This window comes from Hyla sarda, chromosome 5 (genome assembly GCF_029499605.1).
Source record: "Hyla sarda isolate aHylSar1 chromosome 5, aHylSar1.hap1, whole genome shotgun sequence".
NCBI lineage: Eukaryota > Metazoa > Chordata > Amphibia > Anura > Hylidae > Hyla > Hyla sarda.
This window is the reverse complement of record NC_079193.1, coordinates 21,393,982-21,411,747: the sequence shown is the minus strand read 5'-3', so window position 1 is coordinate 21,411,747 and position 17,766 is coordinate 21,393,982. Positions and strand designations below refer to the sequence as shown.

The window sequence follows — 17,766 nt, the reverse complement described above, 5'->3', positions numbered from 1 at the left end:
GCCGAGAAGTTCGTGATGAATCAAATTTACTGTAAGTTCGCTCATCTCTAATATTTTTCTTTAAATAAATGATATAAATGTATAAGTGTGTATATATATTTACAAAAAGATATATTATACACATTGGGGGAGATCAAAACCTGTCCAGAGGAAAAGTTGCTGAGTTGCCCATAGCAACCAATCAGATCGCTTCTTTCATTTCTGAAAAGGCCTCTGCAAAATGAAAGTAGTTATCCAATTGGTTGCTATGGGCAACACAGCGATGTTTCCTCTGGACAGGTTTTGATAAATCTCCCCCATTGTGTGTGTATGTATATATATATATATATATATATATATATATATATATATATAATAAACAGCATCATAATTTTTTTTTATTTTTTTATTTTATAAAACCGTGTTCCCCAACCGGGATGCCTCCAGCTGTTGCAAAACCACAACTCCCAGCATGTCCGGACAGCCGTTGGCTGTCCGGGCATGCTGGGAGCTGTGGTTTAGCAACAGCTGGAGGCATCCCGGTTTGGAAACAATGGAATGAACGAATATCTTGTTCTCTGGTCTGTTGCCCATAGTGATGCCCGGGGTAAGCGCCTCTGTAGTAATTGTGACCCCACCCCCTGGCATAAGACGCCATTCGCTTTCATGGAAATTCTTTCATTGGCCCAAGTTCACAGGCCGGAGATAAGGAAGAGAGAACAAACTGTTCTGCGCCGAGGTTACCCGGGGCCAAGGTAGGCACAGCCTCTGCCACACAAATAAGTTTTCTGAAAAAAGGGGTGAACGCCACTGTTCTGGGTGTGGTGATATATTCTATACGTCATGGAACAAGTGTCGCAATGTAATGCATGTAGGGTACATATATACAGCGCCACGTTTCCAAAATAAACAGGTCCAGGCCTAGTCATTATCCAGAGCTGCATTCCTAATTCTGCTGGAATGGATAGTCTCAGATATGATGTTAGATATGTGGGTGAATTCTGTGTTATTAGAAGATGACCTATTCTTAAAAAAAAAAAAAAAAAAATTCACATTTTTTATTTTGCTATCTATATTATTAAATAATCCTAAAATCTTGCAGTCTTCATTTTGGCCACTAGGCAAAAAAACTAAGCTGCAAATTCCTATTCTGTCTGCGATGATAAGGAGGAGGCTGCTGGAAAGTGAACTGAACAGCATTACAGTGCGAGGCGGTAGAGAAAGAGAAGACAACAGCTGATGCTCACAGCTCAGCCTCCCCCTCCCCGGAGGAATGACCTCTTCAAAAGATCACAGAGCAAGTCCAGAAACCTTTCCCATTCATGCTACTGTGTATTGTTGCCTATGTCCATTGGGCTTGCTGTAAAGCAGTGATCTCCAAACTGTGGTGCTCCATATATTGCAAAACTACAACTCCCAGCATGCCCAGACAGCAAGATGCTGAAAGTTGTAGTTTTGACATTTCTGAAGGGCCACAGTTTGGTGACCACTGATTTACAGCATGTCTTTTAATGCTGTTAAATATAGCTCAGGCAAAATGGTTCCCCCGAAGAAAATGGAAAAAAATAAAAATAAAAAATAAAATAAATAAGAAAAGAAAATAAGAACGGATTAGAAAAACAGAACACATTTCAGAACTCATAATTCTAAACAGAATATATATAAAAAAATTTTTTATTATATTTATTGAATAATATTATTATTAATAATCTAGGGGATACATTCCCTTTAACCAAAGCAGTCATGTGACTCTAGTAACATCCAGAGCTGCATTCTTTTTGGTTCCGTTGTTGCAGCTTGTAAACAGATTAAAGGGTTACTCCACTCCCCAGCGACCGGAACATTGAGTTCCTTAACCCATGTTCACGACTGCCCCCTCGTGACGTCATGACCTGCCCCCTCAATTAAAGTCTATGGGAAGGGGGCGTGACGGTGGCCACGCCCCCTCCCATAGACTTGCATTTAGGGGGCAGGACGTGAAGTCACATGACGAGGCGTGACGTCACAAGGGGGGCGGGTCTGAACACAGAAACCTGCACCCAGCGTTCAGGAACTCCATGTTCCGGACGCTGGGGAGCGGAGTAACCCTTTAAACGGTTGTAAAATAATCCCATTGATGTCAATGGGATTTTATTTTATTTTTATTTATTTTTTTTTACAATCTTTTCACATCCGTTTGCACCCATCTGAACTCATTTCCGTATTTTTTGTTTTTGTTTACCGGAGAAAAAGACTGCATGCGGGAGAAAAAAAAAAAGGATACAGCAAATTTAACATTGAAGTCTATGGGAAACAGATGAGCCCTTAATGTCAACCGTTTGCATCAGTTTTTTTCCAATCCGTTTTTTTGATCCATTTTAACTTGTGAGCATGCTCAGAACAAAAAAATAAATAAATAAATTGTTTTTTTGGCCAAGGTTCAGACGAAAACTGTAAATTTTATCTGCAGTCCCATGTAAAACACGGAGTGACATTCTAGCACAGTGTTTCCCAACCAGGGTGCCCCCAGCTGTTGCAAAACTACAACTCCCAGCATGCCCGGACAGCCTAAGGCTGTCCGGGCACGCTGGGAGTTGTAGTTTTGCAACAGCTGGAGGCACCCTGGTTGGGAAACACTGTTCTAGCACATTGTGGCAAAAGATACTTCTAGTTCTTCTGCACGCAGGAATGCAGCACCTGTTCACAGCCAAGCGCTGCCTGTCCGACATTACAGAATACTCCGAATTAGATTTTTGCCAGATCTGTTTTGCAAAACATCACGTACCGAGCGTTCCAGCACCGATACGTTTACCGTCTACAGATCTCAGCTATGTGGAGCGGCCGCACTCAGCTGTTCAGGAACCTCACATTTTACTTTCCCTCTAAGGGGATTATCTAAGAATAGTAAAACAGGAGCCGACTTCTGTAACCAAAGAGAAAAATAAAATAAACAGCACCACCCCTGTCCTGTGGTTGTGTGTGGTATTGCAGCCCAAAGCTCCATTGAATTGAATGGAGCCAAGTTGTAATACCAAGCACAACCTGAGGACAGAGGTGGAGCTGTTTTTAGAAAAAAAAAATCCACTTTCCACCTCATTGAAGTGGTTATCCGGGAATAGTAAAGCCAATTTTGGGTTTTTTAGAGCGATTCTCAGGTATTTTTATCCCATATATCCGGCTTCATACTGTACATTGGTGAATAAGTGAGTTTGGGATTGTAGTTACCAGCTCTGGACCAGTTGTACTGAAGGCGTCCCCAGTAATGGATCGGGAAGGATATAGATCTCCCTCATGATATTCGCCAGTCTGACCGGAAGCTCCTGACGCAGGAAAACAAAGGACGTCTTCTCACAGCCATTGGCCGACCCTGAAAGAGAACAAAGAATTTAGGAAAAAATGCAACATTCTCCATCCATCTATTGTATTATAGCTCTGCTTTACAGCTCTAGAGAGTTGCTTTTTTTTTTTTCTATAAATGGTTTGCAACTTTTTATTTTTTTTTTCAGAATTTTATATCTTTAAAAGTCATAGGATCTAATATCAATCTATATACTATACTGCATTATGTAGGGTTTAGAGTAATACTGCCATACAGTTCCTATATGGTATACAGCGTTAGAGTATACATAACCCTGCCAAACAATGCTTACACATACTACACACAGTCATAATATATAAATAATACTGCCATACTATGCCTATATACACACACTGCACAATCATACAATATATAAATACCATCATACTATGCCTATATGCTACACAATCATACAATATGTAAATAATACTGCAATACTATGCCTATATACACTACACAATCATACAATACATAAATACCGCCATAATATGCCTATATACTACACAATCATACAATATATAAATAATACCGCCATACTATGCCTATATACTGCACAGTCATACAATATATAAATACCGCCATACTGTGCCTATTATAAATAATACCGCTGTACTATGCCTATATACTACACAATCATACAATATATAAATACCGCCATACTATGCCTATATACTACAGAATCATACAGTATATAAATAATACTGCCATACAGTGCATATTTGCTATACAGCATTAGAGTACACATAACCCTGCCAAGCAATGCTTATATACTATATAGACATAAATACTGCTATACAATGCCTATATATAATATACAATTCATAAATACTGCCATACTATGCCTGTATACTACAGTCATACAGTATATAAATAATCCTGCCATACAGTGCCTATGCTACACAGCATTAGAGTACACATAACCCTGCCAAACAATGCTTATATACTACACAGTCATAATATATAAATACTGTCATACAATGCTTATATACTACAGTCATACAGTATAAAAAAAATATAATACCGCTAAGCAGTACCTATTTACTATACAGTCATAAAGTGTATAAATAATACTGTCATACAGTGCCTGTATACTATACCATCATATAATATATAAATACTGCTATGCAGTGCCTATATACTATACAGTCAGAGTGTATAAATAATACTGCCATACAATGGATATATATACACTACAGTCATACAGCACGTAAATACTACACATTAATACAGAGTACACATAATACTGCCATACAGTACCTGATCAATTAACTAGAGAAGTAAAGTGCACCCCAACCTGTGACTCTCCTGCTGTTGCAAAACTCCAACTCTAAGCATGCAGGGCATCCGGGCATGATGGGAGTTGTAGTTCCGTAATGGCTGGAAAGCCATAAATACCGTAAGTGGTAACGCCTGCCCTGAGATGAACGTGAAGTGAAGGCGCTTAGTTGTGTAATCGTAAGTAAGGCTGGAATTATCAGACATGTTAGGTAGGTAGTGCCCCCTGCCACCCTCCGCTATATGGCACTGTTCGCCAACCTGCGTCTCTCCAGCTGTAGCAAAACTACAACTCCCAGCATGCCCGGACAGCCGAAGGCTGTCCGGGCATGCTGGGAGTTGTAGTTTTGCTACAGCTGGAGACACGCAGGTTGGGGAATTCTGCATTGAGGTCTCACCTGCTTATTCCCATTCCATCAGCAGTCAGAGGTCAGGAGATAAGCGGTGACACAATCTGATAAGCGTCTGCCAAGACCTCAGCGCCGCTCTTGAACTCCGCGCTCTCCTTATCTCAGGTCGGCCCTTGCACTCTTGAATCCCCAACCGCTTACAAAAACAGGTAGGGCACTAAAGTAAAGTCTGGGCTACTCACCTGCTAACACTACCCCATTGCTACAGGAGTCCACAAACTACAATTCATGTAGTTTCCATCTAACAGCTGCTCTAGGAACTACAACTCTCAGCAAGCCTAACACTCAGGCTAATTTTCCACTTGGGGTTTTTTTCTGGCAGTTTTTGGAAAACTGCCACTGTACTTTTTTAAAGGGGTTATCCAGGAAAATTATATATATCTCAACTGGCTCCAGAAAGTTAAACAGATATGTAAATTACTTCTATAAAAAAAAAAAAAAATCTTAATCCTTTCAGAACTAATGAGCTGCTGAAGTTGAGTTGTTCTTTTCTGTCTAAGTGCTCTCTGCTGACACCTGTCTCGGGAACTGTCCGGAGTAGAAGCAAAACCCCATAGCCAACCTCTTCTACTCTGTGTAGTTCCCGAGACAAGCAGAGATGTCAGCAGAGAGCACTGTTGCCAGACAGAAAAGAAGAACTCAACTTCAGCAGCTGATAATTATTGGAAGGATTAAGATTTTTTAATAGACGTAATTTACAAATCTGTTTAACTTTCTGTAGCCAGTTGATACAAAAAATTTTTATTTTTTTTCCTGGAATACCCCTTTAAGCCAAATTCAGAAGTGGATCCATAAGGGAGGAGAAGTGTAAGTCCTTCCCTTATATGTCCTATTCCTTTTGAATACATTTCTGGCTGTGGCTCAAAAACTGCAGTGGCAGATCTCCAAAAACTGACAGAAAAAAAACCAAGTGGAAACGTATCCCAAGATATTGATATATAGATATTGATTAAGTCTACAAGGTTTCATTAAAAAGCTGCTCTAGGAACTACAACTCCCAGAAAGCTTAAAACACCAATACTGATATTGTATTCATTGCAAAAGTTAGCATTGAACAGCTAGGCACTACAACTCCCAGCAAGCCTGCATACCAAAATGTTCCATTAAACAGAGTAGCTGTTTAATAGAACATTTTTGTGTGAAGGCTTGCTGGGAGTTGTAGTGCCTAGCTGTTCAATGCTAACTTTTGCAATGAATACAATATCAGTATTGCTGTTCAGGTGTTTAAAGGGGTACTCTGGTGAAAACCTTTTTTTCTTTTAAATCAACTGGTGGCAGAAAGTGAAACATATTTGTAAATTACTTCTATAAAAAAAAAATCTTAATCCTTCCTGTACTTATTAGCTGCTGAATACTACAGAGGAAATTATTTTCTTTTTGGAATGCTCTCTGATGACATCACGAGCACAGTGCTCTCTGCTGACGTTATAATAATAATAACGCTTTATTTATAGTTGTCCTTAGAGGGATTTGAACCCAAGGCCCCAGCACTGCAAGGCAGCAGTGCTAACCACTGAGCCACCATGCTGCCCTTAGCATACATCTGCTATGCATGGTTGCTAAAATGGACAGAGATGTCAGCAGAGAGCACTGTGCTCGTGATGTCATCAGTGTTCCAAAAAGAAAGGAATTTCCTCTGTAGCATTCAGCAGCTAATAAGTACTGGAAGGATTAAGATTTTTTAATAGAAGTAATTTACAAATATGTTTAACTTTCTGACACAAGTTGATTTAAAAGAAAAAAGGTTTTCACCGGAGTACCCCTTTAAGCTTTCTGGGAGTTGTAGTTCCTAGAGCAGCTTTTTAATGGAACCTTGTAGACTTAATCAATATGGTTGGCTGGGAGTTGTAGTTTCTACTCACCTAGATAGCCACACTGATCATGTATGAAGAGGAAAAGGTTCCATTAAATCAGCTACTCTAGGAACTACACCTCTCAGCAAGGCCAACACCTAGATAGCCATATTGATTAAGTGTAAAAGCTACTCTAGGAACTACAACTCTCAGAAAGCTAAGACACCAGAGAAGCAATACTGATTATGTATTCGTTGCAAAAGTCTGCATCGAACAGCTAGGCACAACAACTCCCAGAAAGCCTACACACCTAGATAGCAACACTGATTTTGTATAAAGTGGAAAAGGTTGTGCATTAAACAGCTACTCTAGAAACTACAACTCCCAGCAAGCTAAACCGCCTGAGTAGCAATACTGATTATGTATAAGTTGCAAAAGTTTGAACTGAACTGCTAGGCACTACAACTCCCAGCAAGCTCAAACACAAAAGCAGCCACACGAGTAGAACAATAAAATTATAGATGCAAGGTTAAGTGAAAATATATGCTACAGAACAACAAGCTGTCAGGGCATGCTGGGAGTTGTAGTTTCTGAGCAGCTACAGAACAAGCAGCTGTCAGGGCATGCTGGGAGCTGTAGTTTCTGAACAGCTATAGAATAACAAACTGCCAGGGCATGATGGGAGTTGTAGTTTCTGAGAAGCTATAGAACAACAAGCTGTCAGGGCATGATGGGAGTTGTAGTTTCTGAGAAGCTATAGAACAAACTGTCAGGGCATGCTGAGAGTCGTAGTTTCTGAGCAGGTAAAGAACAACAAGTTGTTAGGGCATGCTGGGAGTTGTAGTTTCTGAGCAGCTATAGAACAACAAGCTGTCAGGGCATGCTGAGAGTTGTAGTTTCTGAGCAGCTATAGAACAAAAAGCTGTCAGGGCATGCTGGGAGTTGTAGTTTCTGAGCAGCTATAGAACAACAAGCTGTCAGGGAATGCTGGGAGTTGTAGTTTCTGAGCAGGTAAAGAACAACAAGTTTTTAGGGCATGCTGGGAGTTGTTGTTTCTGAGCAGCTATAGAACAACAAGCTGTCAGGGCATGCTGAGAGTTGTAGTTTCTGAGCAGCTATAGAACAAAAAGCTGTCAGGGCATGCTGGGAGTTGTAGTTTCTGAGCAGCTATAGAACAACAAGCTGTCAGGGCATGCTGGGAGTTGCAGTTTCTGAGCAGCTATAGAACAACAAGCTGTCAGGGCATGCTGAGAGTTGTAGTTTCTGAGCAGCTATAGAACAACAAGCTGTCAGGGCATGCTGGGAGTTGTAGTTTCTGAGCAGCTATAGAACAACAAGCTGTCAGGGCATGCTGAAGAAGTGAAGCAGCTGCTGAATACGTCTGCTGCGCTCCATAGAAGAAGCCTGGAAAACTCCTGGAGCCACGTCAGGTCATTCCTCCGGCATGAGCCAAGAGATTTCTAAGAATCGGAAAAACAGGAAGATCTAGAAGCCGAAAAAAGAAACTGGAGAACAAACATGGCTCCAGCCCCCGACCCAGATAATAACTGCAACTATCCGCAACTTTCCTCTCTCTCTCCGAGTGTTGCAAAACTACAACTCCCAGCATGCCCTGACAGCCAGCGGCTGTCAGGGCATGCTGGGAGTTGTAGTTTTGCAACATCCGGAGAGAGAGGAAAGTTGCAGATCGCGGATTTTGGTTGATACATTAAAGGATCTCAAGTTGCCCAGAAAGTTAGTCCACCATAGATAGAGTAGTGCCTAAAGCTGATAAAATGAATACAATTCCGCAGTAACAGTAAAGACTGACCCTTCCACCGGTAGCGGATAAGGGGGAAGAGGGAACAAATATTTTGCATAACAACACAGATTTAGTCTACGTTCACACAGGCGGACATTCCGCAAATAGTGCACAAAGCTTTTCTGAGCGGATTCTGCTGAAAGAATAAAACATGTTCAAGTTTTTTCCGGCAGTCACACAGGAATCTGTATTTCTGCAGCGGAAACTGACTCTGAAAACAACGGGACTCTGCTGCAACAGAATTTCTGAGCGGAATTTTTTCGCCGGATTCCATAGTGTGAGCATTGCCTTAGGGTATGTTTAGAGATAGTAGAGGAAATTATTATTTTTTTGGAACACAGAGCTCTCTGCTGACATCACAAGCACAGTGCTCTCTGCTGACATCTCTGTCCATTTTAGGAACTGTCCAGAGCAGCATATGTTTTTTATGGGGGATTTTCTCCTACTCTGGACAGTTCCTAAAATGGACAGCAGAGGTCAGCAGAGAGCACTGTGCTCGTGATGTCAGCAGAGAGCTCTGTGTTCCAAAAATAAAAGAATTTCCTCTGTAGTATTCAGCAGCTAATAAGTACTGGAAGGATTAAGATTTTTTAATAGAAGTAATTTACAAATCTGTTTAACTTGCTGGCACCAGTTGATTTAAAAAAAAATGTTTCCACCGGAGTAGCCCTTTAAGGTCCATAAGAACCTTTCCAAAGGGCGGATCGCTCCCCTCACCCCATTCAAAACACATGCAAGCTCAACAGAAGTGAGTATGCACACACTGGGAGACAAAGCTATAGGCTGAGTGAGTGTTAGACTGACAGCTGTCTTAAAGGGGTATTCCAGGCAAAACCTTTTTTTTTTACATATCAACTGGCTCCAGAAAGTTAAACAGATTTGTAAATTACTTCTATTAAAAATTCTTAATCCTTCCAATAGTTATTAGCTTCTGAAGTTTTCTGTCTAACTGCTCAATGATGATGTCACGTCCCGGGAGCTGTGCATGATGGGAGAATATCCCCATAGGAACTGCACAGCTCCCGGGACGTGACATCATCATTGATCAGTTAGACAGAAAACAACAACAACTCAAATTCAGAAGCTAATAACTATTGGAAGGATTAAGATTTTTTAATAGAAGTAATTTACAAATCTGTTTAACTTTCCAGAGCCAGTTGATAAAAAAAAAAAAAAAAAATATTTTGGCCTGGAATACCCCTTTAAGTGTATACTTAAAGGGGTACTCTGCCCCTAGACATCTTATCCCCTATCCTTTTGGAAAAAATGTCAGATTGCGGGGATCCCGCCGCTGGAGAGCCCCGCCATCTCCCTGCTGCACCCTGCGTTCGTTTAGAGCATCGGGTGCAGCGCCTGAGGCTCGTGACGTCACGACTAGAGATGAGCGAACTTACAGTAAATTCGATTCGTCACGAACTTCTCCGCTCGGCAGTTGATGTCTTATCCTGCGTAAATTAGTTCAGCCTTCAGGTGCTCCGGTGGGCTGGAAAAGGTGGATACAGTCCTAGGAAAGAGTCTCCTAGGACTGTATCCACCTTTTCCAGCCCACCGGAGCACCGGAAAGCTGAACTAATTTATGCAGGAAAAGTCATCAACTGCCGAGCCGAGAAGTTCGTGACGAATCGAATTTACTGTAAGTTCGCTCATCTCTAGTCACGACATCACAAGCGGGCGTGGCATGACGAGCCTTTGGCTAGGGGATAAGATGTCTAGGGGCGGAGTACCCCCTTTAAGACTTCCTTAAAACAAACAGCATGCACGAGAAGCTGTGAAAAGTTGTGCGTCAGACCGCAACTTTGATAAGTGCGGCGGTAAAAACTGCGCGAAGACGCACAAATTGTGAGTAAGTAAACAACTTAAATAGAAGAGTCACAACAAAGGTTTGCAGGAATTCGTTGCGTCTCCTATGTCTAAAACATACCCTAAGGCAATGCTCACACTATGGAATCCGGCGAAAAAAAAATTCTGTTCGGAAATTCCGTTGCAGCAGAGTCCCATTGTTTTCAGTGGGATTCTGCTGCGCCGTGCACATGGCGGAATTTTAGCGGCACATGTTTCCGTGCAAAAGTGAATGGGAAAAGTTGTGCAACTTCTGCTGCAGGGACTCAACGCAATCTTATGGAAGTTGTGATTTAAAGTTGTCACCTGGAATTTGAAGTTTTTTTATTTTTTTATAATTTTTTTTTTTCAGGTTAGTATTATATTTGATTATACAAGTATTATGTCACTTCCTTGTTCTTCGAGTTCTTAGAACGTCTTATGTTAGTACGGCACACATCAAGTCTTGTGTACACAGTGGCGGTATGCAGATGGCAGAGGAAGAACAACTTGTTTACTGCACGAGTAATGGGAAAAAAAAAAAAAAAGTGAGAGCAAAGGACGAGTCTGGTTTAGAGAGAGTGAAAAACAACTGGAGACCTGATACCGCCAGGAGACCCCGCCTGTTCACTGACAAAACATCTCACACCCCTCACCAGCCCCCAGAGCCATATACGGATCTGTACGTGATATTTACAGTGCGGCTCAAACGCTTGACGGAGGTAATTCCAAGAAACATTTTCATTTCCAAAAACCATGAAAAGCTATTAATACCGTATTTTTCCTCATATAATTCCTAATTTTATAGGATAAAAATATAATGAATATATAATTCCTAATTTTATAGGATAAAAATCTAGAAAATAAAAAATTCTGAACCAAATACAATGTAAAGTATAGGACAGTGGTCTACAACCTGCGGACCTCCAGATGTTGCAAAACTACAACACCCAGCATGCCCGGACAGCCGTTGGCTGTCCGGGCATGCTGGGAGTTGTAGTTTTGCAACATCTGGAGGTCCACAGGTTGAAGACCACTGGTATAGGAGGTAATACTCACGTGTCCCCTCCGCTCCGGACCCGTCACCGCTGCCCTGGATGTCGCCCTCCATCGCTGTCGCCGCGTCCCCGTCGCTCCGGAACGTCTCTGCTGCCCTGTATCCTCGCTCTCCCATCGCCGCCATCACGTCGCTACGCACGCCGCTCCTATTGGATGACGGGACGGCGTGCGCGACGACGACGGAGAGCGCCAGCCATGCAGGGGATCCCGGCACGGAGCAGACACCGAGGAGGCAGGTAAGGTCCCTCCCGGTGTCCTGTAAGCTGTTCGTGACGCCGCGATTTCACCGCGGTGGTCCCGAACAGCCGGGTTAGTGTTCTTTTCGCTTCAGACGCGGCGGTCAACTTTGATCGCCGCGTCTGAAGGGTTAATACAGGGCATCACTGCGATCGGTGATGTCCTGTAATAGCCGCGGGTCCGGCCCGTTGATGGCCGCAGGGACCGCCGCGATAGGACAGGTATTTGCCATATAAGACGCACCAACTATTCCCCCCCAGTTTTGGGGAAGAAAAAGTGCGTCTTATGCGGCGAAAAAAACGGTAGATGTTTTCACATAGTTCACAATGAAATAAAAATGTTCAGAATTTTTTTTGTGTGGCTTCCTTGGCGTTACAGGGGGGGCGAGCTCTGGACAGAATCAGTCTCCTTCTCCCTCTGTCCCAAACCGTTTCCAAGGTTTGATTAATAGGGAATCCTTTTGGAGTTTTAAACTAGCTACGGTAACTCCTCAAGGCCTAAATGAAACTATAGAAAATGTTCGATAGTAATATATTGTCCCATTGGAAGATTTGTTTTTATACTTTTCTGTAAAAGTTAGGATTTTATTTTATTACGTCCTGTAAAGAGTTAACTCCTCTTTTTACTCCTATACCTGTGCTGGATCCTTTCAGCGCTACTTAGGATTCTGTTCTATTCATTCCATGTTATTACAGCAGAAGAGCTGCAGCCAGGACCACAATACATTTTTGCATGCTTAAAGGGGTACTTCAGTGAAAAACAATTTTTTTTTAAAACCAACTGGTGCCAGAATGCTAAACAGATTTGTAAATCACTTTTATTTAAAAATCTTAATCCTTCCAGTACTTATCAGCTGCTGTATGCTCCAGAGGAGAGGAGTTCTTTTTCTTTTTGAATTTCTTTTCTGTCTGACCACAGTGCTCTCTGCTGACACCTCTGTCCGTGTCAGGAACTGTCCAGAGCAGGATAGGTTTGCTATGGGGAATTGTTCCTGACACAGAGAGAGGTGTCAGCAGAGAGCACTGTGGTCAGACAGAAAAGAAATTCAAAAAGTAAAAGAACTTCTCTCCTCTGGAGAATACAGCAGCTGATAAGTACTGGATGGATTAAGATATTTAAATAGAAGTTATTTACAAATCTGTATAACTTTCTGGAATCAGTTGATATAAAAAAAAACATAAAAAAATGTAAATGTATTTATTTTTTAAATGTTGCAGCCAGATGTTAGCTGAAAGTCAACAGGGATTTATAAAACGCCACCTAACGTTTTTTTCCTGCGGTTTTGATATCAGTGGCAGCTTTCTAAAATGCAGCATGTTGAGAATCTGGCATTTTGGGGGGACAAAATCTTGCCACTTTCTCTCCCACAGAAGTGCAATGGAATTGCAAAAAAAAAAAAAAAAAAAAAAAAATTATTATATATATATATATATATATATATATATATATATATATATATATATATATATTTATTTATTTATTTTTTTTAAATAAAAAAATGCTTTACAGAAAAATAAATAAATAAAAATACATGCCATGTGGGTTTAGCATTGGTGTTTTATTCCGGATTGTTTCTTTCCCACTTATTTCCTCAATAGAAAACCTTAAATGAATCACATGACTAAAAGACACTGGGGAGAAAAAAAAAAAAGAACACACCTAAAGACTAAAACCCACAATAATTGTTTATTTATTTTGGGGGGGGGGGGGGGGGAATTTCACAAAAAAAAAAATGCATGGTAGTGTTTTTTAGCTTCTCCTAAAAATAAAAATAAAAAAAACACACTACCATGCATTCTTTGTGACCCCCCCCCCTCCAAAAAAAAAATTGTGGGTTTTAGTCTTTAGGTTTCTTTATTAAATTTTATTTATTTATTTATTTTTTAAAGGAGACTTTGGACCTTTCTCCGCAAAACCACTAAAATCATCTTGTCGGCTGTTTCACTGTCAATTTAGCGAGCGTCAGCAGAAAGAAAAAAAAAAAAAAAAAAAAAAAAAAAAAAAAACCTTCGCCAGGAAACGCTGTGCTGAGAGTTTATTCGGGGTCAAGGTCAAGTCATAGTAAAGTGACTTGTGCTACTATCTCGCCTTGGTGCTATTTAAAGGACAGGGATAGCTGACACACTGAAACGCATGGTGCTGTGATAGGTGCTGGTAGTTGTAGTCTCTGAAATGATTCAGTACATCCGTTTGTTCAGTGTTCACGAACCTTGTGGTTCTCCAGCTGTTGCAAAACTACAACTCCCATCATGCCCTGACAGGTTCAGTCTTCACTGTTGCTGCGAAATTGTATTCAGTTATCAGCTTTAGGCACTACTCTATCTATGGTGGACTAACTTTCTGTGCAACTTGAGATCCATAAAGGGGTATTCCAGGAAAAAAAAAAATTTTTTTTTATTTATCAACTGGCTCCAGAAAGTTAAAAAGATTTATAAATTACTTCTATTAAAAAATCTTAATCCTTTCAGTACTTATGAGCTTCTGAAGTTAAGGTTGTTCTTTTCTGTCTAAATCCTCTCTGACACCTGTCGTGGGAAACGCCCAGTTTAGAAGAGGTTTGCTATGGGGATTTGCTTCTAAACTGGGCATTTCCCGAGACAGGTGTCATCAGAGAGCACTTAGACAGAAAAGAACAACCTTAACTTCAGAAGCTCATAAGTACTGAAAGGATTAAGATTTTATAATAGAAGTAATTTACAAATCTTTTTAACTTTCTGGAGCCAGTTGATATTTATAAAAAAAAGTTTTTTCCTGGATTACCCCTTTAATGCGTCAACTGAATTCCTCTCTCTCCGGCTCTTGCAAAACTACAACTCCCAGCATGCCCTGACAGCCGAAGGCTGTCAGGGCATGATGGGAGTTGTAGTTTTGCAACAGCTGGGGAATAAAAAAAAAAAAAAAAACTAGGAGAACCCTCTAGATTTCAGAACAAAAACTTTATTCATAACCAAAACCACATGTCATGAAACGCGTGGCCAAGTTCCGCTCCGTCCTCATTCATTCTCTAATTATAGTCTACGGGACTTGGCATCCTGGCAAGTCAATAAAACGCTTACCGAAGTCGATGAACTGCTTCATGGAGAGGGGTGAGGGCGAGTAGCGGCTGAACCTCTCGATCTGTTTGGGGGCGTTGGCCAGAGCGGCATTTTTCAGCAGGAACCTGGCGAACTTCATATTGAGGGGCAGAGAAAAGCTTCTTTACCTAGAGGCAGAAAACAAGAATTAGGAGCATGGCCCTTTAAATGATGCCAGGGTGCCAGATCCAGAGTTTCGTGTCCCAGGATGGGGCGACGCTCAATAAAAGTTAATGGGGCGTGCCGCCCCACGTCAGATCTGTCCTGGTGGCGAAAGTTTAGTAATCATTAATGGTACGGCGGGTTATGTCCCCAGGTTGGCACCGGTGGGTGATTGAGAAAGTGACTCAGATAAGCAGTGAACTTGCTACAACTGGTTATGTAACATGGCAAGTCAGGCAGAGAAAGGGGGGCGAGGGAAAACAGTGGGTGGCAGCCAGGTGAGAAGAGGGTAAACAGGGGGCGGGCAGTGCCAGGGACTATGGAAACTTTACACACAGTTGATATATAATGCATATAGCTCAGTGTTCCCCAACCTGTGGCTCTCCAGCTGTTGCAAAATTACAACTCCCAGCATTCCCTGACAGCCTTAGATGTTCTAAGTAATTAAAGGGGTATTCCAGGAAAAAAATTCTGGATTTTTTTTTTTTTTTTATATCAACTGGCTCCAGAAAGTTAAACAGATTTGTAATTTACTTCTATTAAAAATCTTAATCCTTCCAATAATTATCAGCTGCTGAAGTGGAGTTGTTCTTTTTCTGTCTGACAGTGCTCTCTGCTGACATCTCTGTCTGTCTTGGGAACTGCACAAAGTAGAAGAGGTTTGCTATGGGGATTTGCTTCTACTCTGGACAGTTCCCGAGACAGGTGTCAGAGAGCACTTAGACAGAAAATGACTCAACTTCATCAGCTCTTAAGTACTGAAAGGATTAAGATTTTTTAATAGAAGTAATTTACAAATCTGTTTAACTTTCTGGAGCCAGTTGATATATGAAAAAAAGTTTTTTCCTGGAATACCCCTTTAAATCCATCTCCATGTTCAGAGGACCAGGCTGCTGCTATGTCCCCCATGCTTTACACTGCAGCGCTCTGCTGGACCTATGGCAGTGTTTTTTCAAACAGTGTGCCTCCAGCTGTTGCAAAACTACAACTCCTAACATGCCCTGACAGCACCAGGCACCATAGGACAGGCAGTGACTTCCTCTGGCAATAACCACTGTTCTATAGAATTAAATCCATGTTCAGGAGACCTGGTTACTGCTCTGTCCTCCATGCTTTACACTGCAGCGCTCTGCTGTACCCATTGCAGTTTTTTCGAAAAAGGGTGCCTCCAGCTGTTGCAAAACTACAATTCCCAGCATGCCCTGAAAGCCTCTGGCAATAACAGCTGTTCTAAGTAATTACATTCCTCTCCATGTTCAGGAGACCAGGTTGATGATCTGTCCCCCATGCTTTACACTGCTGCGCTCTGCTGTACCTATGGCAGTGTATTTAAAATAAAAAAAAAGTGCCTCCAACTGTTGCAAAACTACAACTCCCAGCATGCACTGACAGCCCCTGCCACCACAAGACATGCAGTGGCTTCCTCTGTCAATAACAACTGTTCTAAAGAATTAAATCCATCTCCATTTTCAGAGGACCAGGCTGCTGCTCTGTCCTCCATGCTTTACACTGCAGCGCTCTGTTGTACCTATGGTAGTGTTTTCCAAAGAATGTGCCTCCAGCTGTTGAAAAAACTACAACTCCCAGCATGCCCTGCTACAACAGCTTTTGCCAGAGGCTAAATAATTAGAAACATCTCCATGTTCAGATGACCAGGCTGCTGCTCTGTCCCCCCCCCATGCTTTACACTGCAGCGCTCTGCTGTACCTATGGAAGTGTTTTCCAAAGGGTGTGCCTCCAGCTGTTGCTAAACTACAACTCCCAGCTTGCCCGGACAGCCAAAGGCTGTCCGGGCATACTGGGAGTTGTAGTTTTGCAACAGCTGGAGGCGCACCCTTTGGAAAATACTGCCTTCAAAAAGGACTTGTCACCAGGATGCATTTTAAGATGGCATTGACCAGTGGCTCTCCAGCTGATACAAAACTACAACTCCCATCGTGGTGAGAGCTGCAGTTTTGAAACAGTTGGAGAACTACAACCTATCTTAAAAGGGGTCCTCCACTGGAAAAAAAAAATTTAATTTTATTTTTTTAAATCAACTGGTACTAGAAAGTTAAACAGATTTGTAAGTCACTTCTATATAAAAATCTTAACCTTTCCAGTACTTATCAGCTGCTGTTATGATCCACAGGAAGTTCTTCTCTTTTTGAATTTCCTTTCTGTCTGACCACAGTGCTCTCTGCTGACACCTCTGTCCATTTTAAAAGGGGTTCTCCGGTGCTTAGACATCTTATCCCTTATACAAAGGATAGGGGATAAGATGCCTGATCGCGGGAGTCCCGCCGCTGGCACGCGGCACCCCGTTTGTAATCAGTCCCCGGAGCGTGTTCGCTCCGGGTCTGATTACCGGCGACCACACGGCCGGCGGCGTGTGACGTCACGTCTCCGCCCCGTGTGACGTCACGCTCCGCCCCTCAATGCAAGCCTGCGGGAGGGGGAGTGATAGCTGTAAGCACCGGAATACCCCTTTAAGAACTGTCCAGAGTAGGAGCAAATCCCCATAGAAAACCTCTCCTGCTCTGAACAGTTCCTGACATGGACAGAGGTGTCAGCAGAGAGCATTGTGGTCAGACAGAAAGGAAATTAAAAAAAAGAAAAGAACTTCCTCTGTAGTATACAGCAGCTGATAAGTACTGGAAGGATTAAGATTTTTTTTTTTTTTGTTAAAGTTAAATCTGTTTAACTTTCTGGCACCAGTTGATTTAAAGAAAAATGTTTTCCAGTGGAGTACCCCTTTAAACCTAATACTTTTAACTACTACTATTGTTTCCTATTGTATCCAGAGAATTGCTACAATTGTTTCCTGTTTATAGAACACACA

General features: G+C 41.7%; 1 protein-coding gene across 1 annotated transcript in view; it reads right to left on the bottom strand.

Annotated features, from left to right (window-relative positions):
• PDK4 (pyruvate dehydrogenase kinase 4) overlaps positions 1-17,766 on the bottom strand; it is a gene marked incomplete at its 3' end in the record, with an annotated part of 39,719 nt that overhangs the window by 10,124 nt on the left and 11,829 nt on the right. Inside the window, 2 exon segments of the mRNA XM_056518969.1 lie at positions 3,184-3,325; positions 14,766-14,911. Of these exon segments, the coding sequence (XP_056374944.1) occupies positions 3,184-3,325; positions 14,766-14,883 (260 nt within the window).